We start from the raw sequence: 18,767 nt of genomic DNA, 5'->3' as shown, positions 1-18,767 counted from the left end.
CTAAAGTACATACAAGCCTCTTTCTCGTAGTCCTCGATCATATGCCACCTCTACAGATGAGGGCTGCAGACGACATGTTGGTCTAGGTAAACCACTCCGCACCATTGTGGGTATGTCGGGAGTTTCTTTCAACTGCCACTGAAATCAATCATCCCTAAACTGTCCTCCTTACTGGGGCAGTTAAGTAAGACATGGTAAACGACTCCAATTGGTGCCTCTGCATAACCAACACTCCATCAACAGGGAAATAATATATAATGTGTTCTAGCAAACCAATAAGCTATTTATCAAAATTAGATAGCTTACTCCTTTTCTATTTTTTGTTCTACAGGCATGTACCATTCTTTAAAAAAAAGAAAAGTTAGTCCAGCGCAATTGGTAGTGTGATCAATAATGGTATTGCTCAAAGAATCAGCTTTTGTCTTCCCAGTTCCGCGTCACGGGCTCAGGGAGAGATCAACATTTCAAAGGCGTGCCCCAAAGGGACGGATGCATTGATTTTAATGTTTTGAGTCAGTTCCTCTCTAAAGGCTTCTGGTTGGCATCGGGCCACCGTGCATCAAGGAGGAGATCCTACACCCGACAGCGTGATCCCCATGAAGGATGGGCTCCATTTTCCTCCTTGACAAGGCCAAAGCCGGAGCCTGCTCGCAGAAAGAGGAAGGCGGGGAGCTTGCCTGTGGTTAAAAAAACGTGCATTTACACAACAGACAAGGAAGAAGGCCTGTGAGCAGACAGATAAGCAATACAGCATGTGTTGTATGTCGTTTCAAGAGTACAAACAAGCGCAGCGCCGCGCAAGGAACGGCGGGTAGTGCGCAAGCAGTATATCCTGCTAGAAACATTCCCTGTGTTTCCAAAACACAGCCTACAGGGGTTTACCTAATAGGAATCAGGATGTTTTATTACTCGGTAGGGAGGAGGAGGAGGAGGAGGGAGTACCAGGTCTTCATAACAACTCCACAGCTCAGAACAATGTCGGCTCATGGCTCAGGGGCACAAAATAACTAGGCCGCACAACAAACTCGTTCCTCTTCCTGCAGCAGCCCTTCGGTTTGCCCCGTGCCAAAGTGAACGTTTAGCCGCAATGAAGTAAGAGACTTGGTGTATCCCTTCTGGGGGCGAAGCTGCACAACCCTGTTAGAATTGAAGAGCTCATTGTTGAAAGCACAGCGGGGAGAGAAGAGACTAGTGCACGAACTTGCAGGAGCTCGCGGCGCAACCGAACCACTAGCGGAGCAGCCTTTGTGAAGGAACGAAATGCAATACATTGCCATGCAGCATTTTGCCTCCTTTTGGGCGGCAGCCTGTTTTTTAATTGACAGGGTAGCTATGCTATCAAAACAGAATACTGTGCATAAGAAAAACAGTATTTTCTACACGTGTATTTGTCACTGAAGTCTATGCAAAAGGACAGCACCAGCAACTTGAAATAGGTGGTGGGCCCAATCGAACATATTTAAAACCCTTCCCCATGACGAGCCATGAGCTCCTTCCAAGACTACCAAGATTCTACATTGGCATAGTGGAACACCACTGGCAATGCCTTTGCTTTGGTCGCGCTCACTCCCACCGGTAGTTTCAAGTAAATGCGCGTTACAAGACTGCACTGAATGTTTTTTAGGCCCCCATGTGCCCACTATGCTTCACTTGCAATGCCTTACTGGCCCCACTACCCATCTGCCAGTTTGACTCTTGCAGATTTGAGGCTTCTTGTAGTACAATGGCCATACACATTGTCTACACGGGTCTGGGTCAGGACACTGATTTTTCTTCAGCTCTGAGCATCCCTTGACGTCACTGACCAGAGGGTCCCACTCAGCGCATTGAGCTCACGTGCGGGCACTAAGTGGCACGGTCCTTCCTTTACAGATCTCACTTCTGGTGCAGACAGATGGTAAAGATGGGGGAAGACTCCAACCCATACCACCACCAGTAACTTCTGGGATTCCCCAAGTTGTGTATTGTTGCCCACTATATTCACCCTACTGCATGCACGGATCCACTGGCAGTCGCATTGACACATCGAGCACTTTGGCATGCCGATAAGTGGACAATACAAGGCTGGAATTCACACTACTATCTATTATTGGTAAAGTACAGAAAACCTACTTGTACCTCAGGAAAAGCGAAAACTCTCACTCTTGACTGGCTAGAAGAATCAAATGTGATAATGGCCCTGCTGCTGTAAATGGTATCCGGTCATACTTTCAAAAACATATTTTGGAATTACCATTATGTCGAAAACATTTTGGCGAAATAATTTGTTTGTAATGTTTTTTTTATTATGTTTTTTGGGTTTCGTTAGTAAAAAAAAAGTAAATAGAAAAATGGGGGTTTGGGAGGGAACCCCCGGAGGGAACCCCCCCCATTTTAAAAATAAAATTAAAAAAACATTCTAACATTTTTTTTTCGCCAAACTTGGTGTAGAGAAAATGCCACCTGAAAAAATGGGTTTAAAAAATATCAATATAAACCGCTGTAAATACTCACTCCAGATCCCAAAGTTTGCGCTTAGAGCCCCCGGCCCTTGATCTAAATTTTAAGAGCATGGTCAAAATGCTCACATTTCTGGTATCCAAAACCTCTCAGCATAAAAAAAAAAAAAAAAAAAAATCCTATACCGTTATTTAGAGATTGGTGTTCTCCAAGCCATGTGGAATTTGCAATGCATACCTCTGCCCTTCACAGGACCTTAATCCTGAACTGTGGTGGGATGTAAAGGCATGTCTGTGGAGTGGGTGAGGAGGGGGGCTTCCTTGCACGGCATCAGAAACCCAGCAGCCGTCCCAATCAACTTCTACTCCGGATTGAAGTGATGCGCACACGGAGTTTATGCATTTTCCCCACAAAATACGAACAAAATAAGCATACTTTTACTTTTGCAAAAATGCAATTCATGATTAGAAATGAAAATACCACAACTAGTGTGACAGGACGGGTCTGGAAACTGAGACCATGCACCAGAAGCTTCCCCTAAACACTAAAAATGGATCAGATCAGGGCGATGGCAAAATTCCACAAATAAATATCAGGATGGTACAAACTAACAACAACTACGTGCATCATGATCGGTGCTCTGCGTGGGCGAGTATAACGCGAGGGGGCCATCCCAATAAGGCACTTCACAACTTGCCCAAATGGGGCTCATAAAAGGAATGTTCAATTTCCAAATAGTTCCAGAAAACCAGCAACCCAAACCAGGTGACCGGCGCGAAGCAAAAGGAACTTTGGGACACCATAGTTCCCTCGAGTCCCAACAACAGATAAAGTGCACCTCAATGACGGTGTTGTTGCTCCTTAAAATTGGTAGAAGAGGGTCACCTTGTCTCTCAACCCTCCTCTCAGACTAAACGCTTTCCCTACTGTGGAGTCATGGTTCCTGAGCAAATAGGTGATTTAGGGGTTCTCCGATTTGCTGTCTCCTATAGATCTACCTGCTGTGTTCTCCCTGTGGGCCAATCAGGTCTTTTTGCTAGGTGGTGCCCTTGGCTGGCACTTTTGGGTTGGTCTGATGTGCCCTGGTGGGGTTCGGCAGTGAAGCATAGCCCTACAGTTCCACTACTCCCACTTCTATCCATTTGGTGTTCTTGAAGATCCTGATTAATCCTATGTTATCCACCTTGTACACCAGCGTAATGATGCCGTCTTATTCTTCAACCCATATCTACCATATGCCCTGGACCAAAATGGTCCTCTGAAATGCCCCTGTTCGCTCTAGTTAATGGGGTGACCACTTAAAATCCTTCCTTTGTAAGCTGGTCTGCCCACCCCAGCACCAGCCTATCAGTCTTTTTTTGCTTCTCCTGAAGGTATTCCTTTTAGTACTACTCCTGCCAATAACACTCTCTCCTTTGATGGCCAACCGAGAGACGGGAGAGTTTTGAGAGCTGGGGAGATGTGATCCCTTGGGCCAAGTGCTAGTAGTAGTTTGGCTGCAGCATTTTCTGCTCTTTGTAGTTTAGTCAGGTGGTATGCTTGGACTCCGAGGTAGAGGGAGTTAGCATAGTCCAGTCTTGACATTACAATTGATTGGACTGCGGCAAGTCTGTTGGGAAAGGAGAGGTATGGAAAAATGCGCCTAAGAATTTTGAGGTGGTAGTGGCAGGACTTAGAGACGTTGTTGACTTGGTGCGAGAGGGTTAGGACAGAGTCGAGAGTGCATCCAAGGTTTTTTACTGAAGCAGAGGTTGTCGGGGGGATTGCCCATGGATGATGGCCAGGGTAGAGGGTGAGGAAGAATTTCGGTGTTGCCACACACCATGATTTCAGTTTTGGTGGGGTTTAAAAAGAGGTGGTTTGTAGCCATCCACTGATCAATGTCAAGTGGGCAGGCAGCGAGGTCAGGCTGGCAGATGGGTTTTGAGTTAATGAGTTTTAGGATTAGTTGGGTGTCGTCAGCGTAGTTGTAGCACAGGATATTGTACGAGCAGATTATTCGTGGGAGGGTGGACATGTAGAGGTTGAACAGGAAGGCTGATAGGCACGCTCCTTGTGGAACTCTGGTATTGACTGGTCGGGTGGTGGAGACAAAGGAGGAGAGGAGGGTTATTTGTTTCCTATTATTAAGGTAGGATGCTATCCACTTGAGAGTGTATCCACGGATTCCTAGGGAGTGGAGGCGGTAGAGGAGGATCGAGTGGTTGATTATGTCAAAGGCGGTGGATAGGTCAAGAAGGATAAGTGCAGCGTATCCCGCAGAGTCTGCAGTGTTTTTAAGGTCGTCCCAGATTGAGGTCAGGGTGGTTTTGGTTCCGTGTCGGGGGCTGAACTCTGATTGAGCGGGGTCTAGGAGATTGTTGGCTTTGACAAAGGCGTTTAGTTGGGAGTAAGCGGTTCGATCAATGAGTTTAGCAAGGAACCTGATGTTTGAGATGGGGCGGTAGACTTTGGGGTTGAGAGGGTCGAGGCACGTTTTTTTTTTAGGAGGGGTTCAACGTGAGCAGTTTTGAACGCGTTGGGAAAAATTCCCGAGGAGAGGGACTTGTTTATGATGGTTCTCGCATATTTTCCTGCGCAGGTGGATGCGAATATTTCTTTGAGGGTTGAGACTGGGTAGAGGTCTAGCGGGGGAGCCAGAGAGTTTCAGGGCAGAGAGAAGTTTGGTAAATTGGTCAGTTGATATCGGTGTGAATGAGTCGACAGTCGGGTGGGTGGTAGGTGGAGGGTTGGCAGGTGGGGTGGGTGGGTGCATTGTGCGGTGGGTACAGGAGGGCCAGTTTGTTGATTAGGGACTTTGTTCTTTTGAGAGCAGTGGTGTAGAAGTGGAGAGCGAGTGAGTCGCAGAGTGATTGAGAGGGGGTTGATTGGGTGGTGGTACATGATGGTTTGGGGAATTCAGAGATGATTTTGCAGAGTTCTTTGCTGGGGTTTCCACAGTTGAGAATTCGAGAGTTGTAATGGGCTTTTTTTGCTTTCCGGATTTCGGCTTTGTAGTGGCGGTGGTGCCGGGCTAAGGTGGATCTGCTCAGGGTGGTTTTATCTTTCCGCCATTTGCGTTCAAGGGATTTATATAGTTGTTTTGCAGTCTTCAGTTCTGGTGTAAACCATCTTGGAAATGGGCCATGGCGAGAGGATGATTGGCAAGTGGGCATGAGCGGGATTAGTGAGGTGTTGAGCCATGTGTCAAAGGCGTCATGGTTTAAGCTTACATTGCATGTGGAGGTAGGGGGAGACTGAAGGAGCGCGTCAGCAAGGTCGGAAAGGATTTTTAGTTTCTTCCAGCATTTGTGTAGATTTAGAGGTTCTGGTACGGGGTGGGGGGGTGGGTGAGCGAATGCTGAAAGGGACAATGAAGTGATTGGACCAGATGACAGTGGTGGGGGGGGTTTAGGTGTATCTGGCCGTGGGAGCTGAAGATGCCATCAAGGGTGTGTCCTTTACAATGAGTTGGCCCATTTATGTGGGTACGGAGGTTAATCGCATCTAGGCAGTCGACCAGAGAGTGGGTCATTGGGTTGGTCGGGATGTCGAGTCAGATATTGAAATCTCCTAGAAGAGTGAGGGTGGAATGGTTTAATTGGATGGTGGCTATCGAATGGCAGAGGTTGCTTGAGAATTGTCTGTCATAGCCAGGAGGTCTGTAGATGATTAGGAAGCTGTGGGAGAAAGTTGGGGGGAGGGATAGTTTGACCAGAAGCGATTCGCAGGAAGGGATGGTTGGCTGCCTTTCGGTGATTGAGGCGGAAAAGTGTGACTTGAAGGCGATTGCTACTCCTCCTCCTCTAGAGGGTCGGTTAAGTGGGATGAGGGAGTAATCTGGGGGGACGTATCGGACGCCCCTATTTAGAAGGAAAACATTAATACGCTTACCAGACTAAATCAGCAAAAGGCCTTCAGAAAATGGTGTGAGTCTGAATGCAGGCAATCTGAAAGCTTCATTTGATTTTTTGAAAGTAACATGCTTATTCATTTATTTTATTAATTGAACAGTTGTATGTCGCCTGTATGGCAGAAGGTGTTTCCAGGTGCCACAAGACAAAAGAGGAGGTGTGGGGGACAGACCAGGGAGAAAAACGACAATAACGGTCCTACTAGGCCTTGTGACATTTGGATTGTGCAAGTGCAGTAAAATGAAGTGTGGGGGTGGGATAAGGCAAAGGGATGGGATAGGGAGAAGAGGATAAAGTGCCAGAGGAGGGTACCCCAGGGGCTGGGAAAGTGCTAAGGGGAACTCAGAAGGGCAAGTGCTAATGGAAGCCAGGGGTAGGAGTAACATGCTTGTGCGATTCGGCACAAGCTTAGGCAACCATAACACAGTCGACAGTGTGTGGGAGGGATGGGCAGGATCGTTAGCACTGTGAAAAAAATGTGTTTCTTCTGAACGATAAAAGAAACTTGGGATTTGAATGTCTTATAAATCCACTACTTTTGGTAAAAGAGCTGACACTAACCACCTCAATTGTTCCACCCTAATCGACTCCACATCCCAACAGATAACCCTAACAACCAACCAACTGGACCCAAAAGAAGCAACACCATCACAAATGCACGCCTCTAGACTACATCTGCAGATACATTACGCAAGTCCATCACTACTCCATTCTAGAAAACCACCCAAACAACTGACATTACCAATATGCCATGCACACTGACCAATGCCCACAGATAGCTGGCACAATATCTATCAAATTACACAGCGGACAGGGTCTGTTTTTTTTCTCCAGATCTGCACGCATGAGCACTGCAGCAAAGCAATCACGCGAATGTTACTTATTATGCTCAATTGTGTACCCGATGAAGCCCCCCTGTAACATGAGGCGTTACCGGAATGTGTATTCACATGAATGTTGCTTATTATGCCTACATGTACACCCGATGTAGCCCCCCCGTACGATAAGGTGAGGATTTACTAGATTGTGCATTTACATGACCGTCGCCTATTATGCCTAACTGTACGCCTGATGTACCCCTTAACCCCCCTGTACTATGAGATTTTATCGAAATGTGCATTCGATATGTACCCTTTGTTGTAACTTCTTTTGCTTGGTCCTCACACTGTGGACTGTGCTACCACACTTGTACTGTTACTAACGTCTAGATGCCTCAGGGCTTTGTGCACTGCTATAAATGTAAAAAAGTAAAGACAAAATACAGATAAAAATCTGCCCTGCTTCCCTCTACTCCTACTAACCCATACCTCACCCTCCCTCTCTTACTGATCCTAAAGCACCAGAGGGCATGATTATTATGGAAGTTGTGCTTTGTAAGACCCAATAACAAAACATGTTTCTTCACAACTGAACTTTTGGGAGGATTTTACGATGACTTGAGATAGGTGACAAAAAAGGTTGCTTTATATTGAGTACTTTTTAATTTGTTGTAATTATCAGAGTTTTGTTTGTTTTAAAACTGGTTTCTTATTGTAAAATAAAGCAGATCGATTTGTTTAAAAAAATACATTTAGCAAATCAATTTCTTTCTCTAACGATTTGTGTTTTTTTCTCTTTTGCCAAAATGAACATTTCAGGTGATGCACAGTTCATTTGTAATTTACCAGTTTAAGCAATTTTGGGCCAATAACTGCCAAAGTAACTTTCGGCATATTCAATTTCCTCAACCCGATCCAGCCATAATAGAAACACAAAATGAAAATAAGTACATGTTGGGCAACAAACCATGTATACAAATTGTAAAATCACACTTGTGGAGATGTAGTGTAGTATACAGTGCTCTTTATAATACACTGTAGCTCTACAAGTGTAGTGTTCACCTTATTTGTTTCAGATAGTACAATAATTATTTATTGCTTGGACATACTTTCACTATTGTTCTAAAATTCTATGAGTTGAGACAAATATGGATTTTTCCTTTCTGTTTTCTGAAAGTTCCTTTGTCCTATTGTATTCTGATTCTGCCTGTGTAACTTTTTTGATTATTGGGTTTGCCTTGCCAGTTGTTTTTATAATAGAGAAGACATGTACCCCAGAAATCTGTGCCAATCAGGTGCCCTCACTGAGCGTCAGAAATGTGTGCCCTGAAGAGCACCACCAAGAGTCAGGCCAGAGTAAAATAAAATGGCCACCTCTCTGCACCACAATGAATATGCACCTCCAACCGGGCGGATCCACCCCGCCTGCCCTTACCATCCTGCAATTGATTATTAGTGGCCATGGGCCATCGGCAAAAACAAACAAGGCAAAGCTGTGGGTAGCCACTGCAGACTGGCAACATTGATGACGCAGGATGGGCATGCAAACAAAGGCCTGCTTCTTTCATATTTCAAGAAACAAGAGTGTCCCAAGGAAAACCTGAGATCCCAGTTCTCGAAGACACATTGTTGCCAAGCAGAACAAAATGCTTATTATGATAAGCCAAGTTGTAGCTTTCAAGTCAATTACCTGTGAAGGCGAATCTGCCTCAGTTGCGAAGAGGGAGCGACCCACCAGTACCTTCAGCTCCTGTTTCCTTCTTTTGGGCATCATAAGAAACCTCAACATCTTAAATGTGCTCTACTAAATGTTCGCTCACTCAACGCTCATGCTATAGAAGTCAATGATCTTATCACCAGTCAAGACTTAGATATATTAGCCATAACAGAAACATGGCTGCATATAGCCTCTGGTCCTACCATCAACCTAGCTCTACCCTGAGGCTGCTCAATCTTGAGACAGGACAGACTAGCTAAAACGGGAGGTGGGGTCGCACTTATCTTCAAAGATACCCTCGCCATCAGACAGACTCCCACCATTGGGGAAGACAAGATTGACATCCTTTCAGCCAAACTAGCCCTCTCCCCTAAAGATACAGTAAACATTCATGTCATTTACAGACCTCCAGGTCCCCATAGTAACTTCCCAGGCATAATCAACCACCTCCTTGGAATCTACATTAAAAAAACTAACAAAACACTGCTCATAGGAGACCTAAACCTTGGATACGATGACAAACTAGACAAAACAGCATCCATTCTCGACAGAAACCTTAAAGACTTAGGATTCACACAGAAAGTAACAGCACCTACCCATGATAAAGGCCGTATCCTAGACTGAGTGGCAGATCACAACTGTGGCTGCACCCTCAACTTTAGCACAGCCCTTCCTTGGACTGATCATAACTGCCTCCAGTTCTGCATTCCCATATCCACATATTCCAAACCGCCAACATCAGCACCGGCCAAGCTAGCCAGAAGTGCCAAAAAACTTACAGCATACAATATGCATCCCTTTCTCAACAATCCTTGCCTAGCACCTCCCTTCTCATCTGACCCCAACACTCTAGCAGGGATCTTCAAAGACACCCTCACCCATGCCATTAATGCTTCTCTTGAAAACAAAAACAAAACAATTGTTTCACTCCAACTCATGGTTCTTGGAGGACCTATTAAATCTACGCCAATGCAAGCGCCAAGCTCTTAAAACATGGCAGGCCAATCCCTGTGACGCCACCAAAGTAAGCTTTCTTAACATTACTAAAAAATATAAAAATGCCATATTTAAGACCAAATCAGAAACCTACAACAAGCGTATCACAGAAGCCAACTCCCATTCAAAAGAGCTATTCACCATCTTTAAAGAGCTTACCGTTCCTCCAATCTGCACAGATGAGATTGTTAAGGATGAAGCTCGGTGCAACAGCATCCAAATAGCTATGCTAAAAAAAATAGATCTTCTTCAAAATAAAATAGCAGAACACTACAAGGTTCTTCACCCCCAGCAGACCCAATCTCTCATTACCCATAAAGACAATCACTCCCCAAAATGTAACTTTTCCCAAATCACTGAATCGGATGTTCTTCACATTCTCAAACAGCTCAAACCCTCGCAATGCAAAGGCGATATATCCCCCCATAACATCATTAAAGAGTGTGCTGTACCTCTTAGGCCGATCATCACAGCGTTCATTAACGCATTCTTCAAGACAGGCAAAGTCCCAGACAGCCCTAAAGAGGCGTGGGTGCGCCCGCTCTTAAAGAAACCCACTCTAGACCCTGCCCAACCCAACAACTACCGTCCCATTACAACTGTTCCATTTCTCCTTAAAATCCTAGATAAAGCTGCACATATGCAGATCCAGTTTTACTTGGAAAACAACTCTGTCCTAGGTAAAAGGCAGTCTGGTTTCCATAAAGGTCACGGTACTGAAACCGCATTACTAGATTTCAAGAACTAAATCACCCCAATCCTAGACAAAGGCAAGCCGGCCCTCCTGCTCCTCCTAGACCTCTCAGCGGCATTTGACTTGGTTGATCATGCCACCCTCACAAACCATCTCACACAGGTTGCACACTTCTCCAAACAGGCCACAAACTGGATCACATCCTTCCTACAAGGAAGAGTGATGAAAGTGTTCTCCAATATAGCAAATGCAGAGCCTACCACCATCAGGTACGGGGTCCCTCAGGGCTCATGTACGGCTCCTACCCTTTATAATCTTTTTACCAAACCTCTCTTTAATAAACTGGACCACTTGGGATCACCTACACTAATTACGCTGATGATACCCAAGTGCTCCTCCCTCTCACTGGGCTCTACCAGCAGGACGCTGCCACCCTCCAGAATATATATGCCACCATCCAAGCATGGATGGCTACGAACGGACTATGTCTCAACGGAGACAAGACCGAAATTCTCATCCTCGTAACCTCGACACACTCTACTCCAATTTCTGCATAGACAATTGTGTCATCCCAGTTCTACCTTCTGTTAAAACTCTAGGAGTCCACATTGACGCTTCACTCTCCATGGACAAGCAAGTCAATTCCATTGTTTCTACTTCCGCCCTGAGCACCAAGCTTATTAATGCCATCAAACTTTTCCTAACCAAAGATAACTGCCTATCCATTGCCAGAGCCACCATTCGAGCAAAATTAGATTATTGTAATGCGCTACTGGCCGGCACCTCCAAATCTAATCTCAAACTCCAAACAACTCAGAACAATGCACTCAGAGCAGCTCTCAACATTCCAAAAAGGGATCACATTTCGCAAGCTAGAAAGTCAGCACACTGGTTACCTGTCAAAGAGCGTATTACCTTCAAAGTTCGTACCACTGCACACAAATGTATCAATCTGTCAGCCCCCTCTTACTTGTATGATACGATAGCCAGATCACACTCTACCAGACCTACTAGACAATGTCACACCAACCAACTAAGGGTCCCGCGCATCAAAGGAGCTAGAGCAGGTGGAATAAGCTTCCCCTACATTGCCCCTAAGCTATGGAATGCACTACCCAGCACACTCAGATCAGAAACCTCTCTCTCTGCCTTCCGCAAAAACTAAAAACCAAATTGTTCAACTAACACATTCTTCCTTCTCTTTGTTTGCTCTTTTTTCCTCTTTCTCATCTGCAACTGCAGTACGCCTCTTGTAACTAAGTAATGACTTCACTGTATGTCTAATAAGTCATTTTCAACCTCTGTAACAAGCACCACTAGGCCCCTGGGCTGCCTGTGCACTAAACAAATGTGAATTAATAAATAAAATAACCCCCCCCCCCCCTGCACCCATCCTCACCACAGGAGACTCCTGCCACACTGTACCTGGGCAACGATGCATACTGGCGCTCCATCCCCTCGAATCGCACACCGTGAGAACCGCCTTCTGGACCTTTTCCAGGCACCTGTGGGAGGGCGAGAAGGTGAAAGCAAGAGTAGTTAGAAGCCTAGTACAAAAGATGCACTCTTCTTTGCCCACGCAGGACACTCTTTTCCGCCCCGCGCTGCACCGCGTGCCAGGAATGAGGCCGGGAAAGCCTTAGGGGAGGACACAAAGCATCCACATATAGAGCAGCGCGCACAACTCTTTCCTTGTTGATCAAGACAAGGCATCTGAGCAGACACATGCCCTCAGATGTGTGCCGACTGAACCCAGACAGTGCTGTGTGGCAACTATCACCCTTGTTTACGTTCCCTGACCACATGTTCCAGAGTCAAAGGCGGATCTCAACCATGAAGCGCTCCATTGTCCATGCTCCACCGTAATTCATGCATCCCCAAAGCCAGCATGCAGGCTTCCTTACGTCTCAGTGTGTTGCAACTAGCTGACATTGCGCACATTATGAACAAGCTCAGTACTCTGGGGGATTCCATTAACATTTGGCGTCATTTTGTAGCACTTTGCCCCACGTGTGCCTTTTCCCTTGCATGCAGTATTTCTTTTGTGTAACCACACACCCAGTGAGGAAAAAAAAAAAAAAAGCAGTATAGGTTGAGAATGTCAGGTCCAGTTAGATAAGCAGAGTAATAATAACTACTTACTAAGCTTACTGTAATATGCACTGGACATTTGTCAGTCTTTCTGTTCTGCCTTCATTGCTATATGCCACGTTGCATTTAATGTCCCGCCTCACCCAGGCATTCCTTTCCTGTGCCCTCCCTTATGCGCCCTGGAGGTGCCTGGCAGTCTAGTTCCCTTTAACACCATTTTATGTTGTCTTTCTAGAAACATATATCTGGGCCGCCATTAACCGAATACCTTGCCACCTGGAGATTCACAAGGAAGTGAATAGGGGAAAATGGAGTGGCGCTTTATGTGAACATAAGAGGGCGAGACCAATCAGAGGAGACCCCCCCTGAGGCCCACACTCCCAGCCAGTTAGGTACAAAACTCTTGTTTCTTCCAAGAGGACGTTCCTCAGAGAGTGCTTACCGTAGATTGCAAGAGACATAGATGTGTTGGAACCTACAGAAGTAAGCTGTGCAACCTGCCCTTTGCAGCGGCCAGCATTCCAGAAAATGTGTTCATCATTGATTGACAGCGCAAGGCCAGAACCTCACAGCTACATCACGCATTCAAGGCACAGCTCTTCTCCCATTCACAGCTTTATCACCCATTTCAGGGACACTGAGCCCATTCTATGGAGTTCTGGGATTCATGGAACATTGGGATCAAGCAGACACTGGGCCTCATTACGACCCAGGCGGTAAGTTACCGCCTGGGTCGTACCCTTAGCACCATGGTGTAAACTACGTTTACACCATGGTGGATGGCGGATTTACCGCCCCATTCCAAGGTGAGTGGGGCGGTAAATCCCCATTTCCCATTTTACCCTTCCCCATTCCCATTTATGCCCCATAGGGCATAATGGGAGTGGGGAAGGCGCTAATTACGCCACCGTAAATTACGATGGCGTAATTAGCACCATGGTCCCTTAGCACCATGGATTTTAACACCTGCAAAAAGCAGGTGTTAATATCACCATGGCGCTAACGGACCTTGTAATCAGGTGTTAAGGGTCGGCGCCGTTTACGGCGCCGTTAACCCCTTAACGCCTGATTCGTAATGAGGCCCACTCACTTCAGATCCTCCTATAGAATTCATTTTAACAGAAGGAAAATACATTTTTTGATTTCACCACGTTGGATTCAGATAATTGTATAGCGCACATGCAGCCCAAAGGCATTGTGGCGCTGTTGCATGAAGGTGTAGCAAACATTTTGCATTAAGATGGTTACATGTGACCGTGAGGTCTCTTAGTTGCAGGTACATAAGTCAATCATACATACACGGATTTAAGCAGACATAAGATAGCATTAACCTTCTCTAGGAGATTGTGCTGGACTCCTTTTGGGACGCATGGTCGTTTTTTCAAACCTATTTTTATTATTTTCGGTAATCATCTTTCTCAGAAACCACAGAGAATTTGGGTCGTGTGTCCCAGAGTCCTTTGCAGCCACACTGCATTACAGCATGTGTGGGCCTTGTACTGACATGCTAAAATTGTTGTCCCTTTGTTCGCCCATCCAAAATGCAGGGTCCAGAGGTGGGTGATGTGTACAGACATTGTCGCAATCCTGGAAAACGACCTCTGCAGGCTGTGTGGTGGTAAGCGTGGCCAGGCGTAAATGGAGTATTGTATGATGGTGGGCACTACGGTAAATGGCAGTAATTCACGGTATAAATGTGGGTAACATAACATGGTTCCATGTCATTTCATCGTGGGATGTTTTTTCGCTGGGGTCTTTACTGTGAATTTTTTAACGAAAACATCTCATTGGATTTTCTTTTTTTACTTTTTGGGGGGTGTTCCCCCCCAAAGCCCCACCCCCTTTTACTGTTTTGTTATTCTCAAACACCCACACCCCAAATATACATTTGTCTAAACCCCCTAAAAATTCGATTCGTTTTTTTCTTTTAAAAAAAACGTGGTAAAACATCCGGAGATGAAATGACTGCATGCCCATAACCTATATTCCAGAGCCGCATCGACTGGGGACCTTACGTGGGATATGAACTGTTGGACTTGTAATAGACAGAGGCTGTAAATTGACTGCCTATGTATTAATTGTGGGTTTTATGCCAAAAAATGTGCATATTTGCATAGACTGCTTCTCACTGTGGTGAGGCTTAAGGAATCTGATGTGAATGCTGCATAGGTTGGCGGGGGTGCCAGTCATACCCGGACACACAGTGTCAGAGTTTTGTTCTTGGGGGTTGATGGACAGGCATGGTGGGACCCAGATAGTGAGCAAGGGGGATGACCAGGGCTGATTGGAAGTTTATGAAATTGTTATGTTTAAGGAACTGGTCTACACTGATGTTTAATCACAATGAATGTAGTATATTTATAATTTAACCTTTTCTGAATTTTTTATACGATTCTTGTGAGAGAATTTAGATAGACTTGCAAAATTAATTATGAGTGGTTCTTTCCTCTGAAATACCTTATCTGCTAGTGTCGGTCAGAAGACAGATTTAGCTTACATTGGCATGACTTACTCCACTCCTCACAACCACTTTCAAACACTGAACTACTGGGAAGGATGTACATTTGCCTATTGGTCAGCTGGACATTGACAAAAACGATGCAGTTATCATTGAGCAGCTTATGGAACACTTGAGCGCCTCATTTGGCCATTAGCCAAAACCACTATCTCCATGGACACCCACGGGGGCTAACCTCTTAACTTTCCGAAGAAGCCAGTCTTAATGTACAGCCAGTGAGCCAGCCAGAGCTGACTACAAGGGAAGTGACATCGCGGCGGGAAGGGCTTAGAGTTAATGGGGAGCTTGTGTGCCTTGTATCCAAAATCCTGTCATTGCACTCTGAACTAAAATTGCTCTGTGGAGTGCCAGTACGACCCCACTGAAAGTACTTCATTTAATGCTTTTTTTTCAAAATCATACAGACCTAAATCTTTTAAGTTATCCCCTGTCAGGGGAGAGATTTTCTTCAAGTCACAGCTGTTTAGCTCATGCCCTTTTCACTGCAGTGTTGGTACTCTTATTTCTCACACTGTATACAAGTACCAGAATGCAAAGTGAGGTGAGCCTAAACTTCAAGACTGACTTAACACCTCACATTTGACGTGGGACCACTTGATATCTATGTAAATCCTCCTCCATGATATACCTCTGTGAGAAAGACTCCTGCTCTTAATCATTGTTTGACAACTAGCATGCAGCTCGGGTTATGTATCCGGTAAATAAAAACGTGCACTCTGACAAAACCAAACTGAACAAAGCCAGCAACTTGGACTAGATGCCATTGTAATATAGTACTGAAGATACAGGTTTGACTTTAATGCAGTCACATATATCATTTACTTGAAAGCAGTCACAGTATGCGGTGTATGTGGGATTTTCACTTGCAGGCCAGATGTGTCTCCAGACTGCTGGTACCCAAACTCACTACTGCATAGGTACCCTCCTCAATAAAGGAGTGCTAAAAACAGTGACAAAAAAATGGTACTGACAGCACAGGTCAGGGTCCCTTTCTGGTGTCGGGGAAATTTCAGTCATCCATTCTTGTGGTCGGCCCTTGCGGGCATGGCCCACTACTGTGGCTCCAACTGCAGTGAGATGTGAACTTGGAGCGCCCGCGCTACGGAAGGCTAGACTCAACCTCTGATCTGAAATCCTTGCTCCACTTTCTATTGCTACGGCTGATCAATGAACCCCTTTTACCTCAGTGACAGCTAGCACCACCAGCCGAGGAAACGTTCACATCTGCCCGCGCAGACAAACAGAAGGGGAGGATCAGCGCACTTACTAGGGCGGTCCTAGTGCACTCAGCTTCCCGCCACTTCTCTGCTGAGCTCAAGATGATAAACCAGGCCGCCTCCCTCACAGAGGTCTATGAATGCAGTTCACGGCGAGGGCAGGCCTCGGTTTGGGTGATGCTTTTAGTCCATTTTCCCTTCCCTGCGCCATTTTACAGACTAGGCCTCCGCTGATGGCGCAAGTGTTAAGAGCCTTGTTAAAACGAAGCTATTAGTCTTTGCTCCGTAAATGCACCAGGCCGTTCAATGCTCCTTGCATTAGGAGGCAGCCCTTCCCTCGGCCCTGCTCGAATCAGCAGGTTTTCTTCTATAAAGCAATAGCACTAAGAGACCATTTACCGGCCCCCCTCTTAGAGCACCCTGCCTTTTTTCCCTTTTCACAGATTAATGGCAAAAGGGGAAGATTTAATGCCTTTACCAACATTTTTAACAATTCATTAGGAAGAGGGAAATAAATCAAGCTGGCCTTTCGGGAAATGTCAAATTTAAAAAAAGAAGAAAAGAAAAAACAAGCACACAGAATTTAACCACCGGCATGTTTTCTGTTTTCAATGGTCTAGTGTTGCCGTTTATTCACAATACTCCCCTTTAACCAATGAGTCAGGACAGCTGCAATAATGGGGAGCAATACACAAACTAAAAGACACATGCACCTGTTGGCAGAGCCGGCCTTAGGGGAGGGCGAGCCGGGCGACCGCCCAGGGCGCCACACACCCCAGGGTGCCATAAGCCCCCACCACGCCAGCTCGGGGGAGACTTTCAAGGGCTCCCCCAGAGCTGGCGTTGTGGGAGAAGGCGCGGCAGGCAGCATTTTTGCTGTTGAAAGTGCCCGCCACCGCGGGTGCCTTTAACAGCAAAAAGGCACCATTGGCCCCCCACCACGCCAGCTCGGGGGAGTCTTTCAAGGGCTCCCCCGAGCTGGCATGATGGCAGAAGGCGCGGCAGGCGCCTCTTTGTCATTGAATGAACCCGCGTCGGCGGGCTCATTCAACGACAACGGGGTGCTAACGCACCCTATTCACACCATTGCCTCCTCGCCGGAGCTAGGAGGTTTAAGGGAGAAAAAAAAAAAAAGAAAACAAAGTGGCCCCTCCTGGCCCCGCCCCCCTTCTGCCCCACCCCCTGCTAACCAGGGGCGCGCAAAGGGCGAGGGGGGGCGCCAATTCGCCCAGGGCGCTGCTGCCCTTAAGGCCGGCCCTGCCTGTTGGGACCAACCCTCCTATTAGTACATTGGTGAAGGAGCCCAGCCTTTCCACAGAGGTTCATCAAGGGAAGTAGGGCGCAGGAAACATTCTGCCCACATCTTGCAAGTAGCTGGGCTGTGAAAAATGACCATCTGGCAACGCAGGAACATACCCAACTTTTGGGGTGATTTAGGACACCCCCAATTTCACTGGGCAGTCGTTTTGGCATTATCTTGTAAGCCTGCTCCAAACTAAAACAACCCTTACATTCTCTGGGGGTTTTTACTCCCTTTGCAAAACTGAACCTTTCGACAATTCGGGGAAAATATTTCAGCAGGCACAGCCTTCTGTGGGGGAGCACACTGCCATCACCACAGAGCCCTAAAATATGCATGACTGCGCTGCCCAATCCTGATCAGGCCTCAACTATGTAGTGAGGGGAAGAGTTCTAATCCATTCCAGAGCGGGACATGGAGCCTCTCTGACCAATACTAGAAATGGAAGAAATACTACTTTTATTCTAGTGAAAGGCGGGCCCCTCATTAGAAATAGAAACAGCTATGTGTTTTCCATTTCTAGAATATGCCTCTTCCTGGTTGAAAATACAATATATTTCGAGCAGAGGTGCGCCCCCCCTAAAAATAAAAGCAATACTATATTTTCTATTGATGGAATCTTGGTTTCCCATTTCCAGTACAGGCGAGCCGCGCTCTAAGAATAGAAGAAAATCTCTCAAGACTTGCTAGCACAGGTGGGTGGCCACCGTGGATGTTCCAGAACACAGAAGGCTGGCTATTTGAAAGCGCATCCTTTGTGGTAGAGGTTTTATTATGCTCCTGTGGCCATACTCGTTTAGGTCCTCCTGAATCCCACTGGGGTTTTGTGGTTAGTTTAGGAGCACCCCACTGACCAGCAAGCAGTCATTGGCCACATTTGTTAAAATTCAAGCAGGACTAGCTTCTTGGTGAACCACAGAATCTGGTTTTCCATTGATTAAAAGGAGGATGTATGAGGGAATGGTTACATGGAGGGACCGCTAGTATCACATTACAAACCATAGTGCGCCGCTGCCTCACAGTAGATTTGTTACATTGTTTGTGTGCAGAATTCGTACCCTCAAATGGCTGCTTCAGATCGATG

The 18,767-nt window shown here is 46.2% G+C and overlaps 1 protein-coding gene across 2 annotated transcripts in view; it reads right to left on the bottom strand.

Annotated features, from left to right (window-relative positions):
• PARD3B (par-3 family cell polarity regulator beta) overlaps positions 1-18,767 on the bottom strand; it is a 2,582,324-nt gene that overhangs the window by 101,354 nt on the left and 2,462,203 nt on the right. For both annotated transcript variants that reach the window (XM_069615556.1, XM_069615557.1), the window contains exon 22: positions 11,983-12,062. In XM_069615556.1, coding sequence (XP_069471657.1) covers positions 11,983-12,062 — 80 coding nt within the window. The remainder of the gene's footprint in view (positions 1-11,982; positions 12,063-18,767) is intronic.

The sequence above is a fragment of the Ambystoma mexicanum genome, chromosome 9, assembly GCF_040938575.1.
Source record: "Ambystoma mexicanum isolate Mex_15411 chromosome 9, UKY_AmexF1_1, whole genome shotgun sequence".
Lineage (NCBI taxonomy): Eukaryota > Metazoa > Chordata > Amphibia > Caudata > Ambystomatidae > Ambystoma > Ambystoma mexicanum.
The sequence above is the reverse complement of the archived record's forward strand: the minus strand, read 5'-3'. Positions and strand labels throughout refer to the sequence as shown.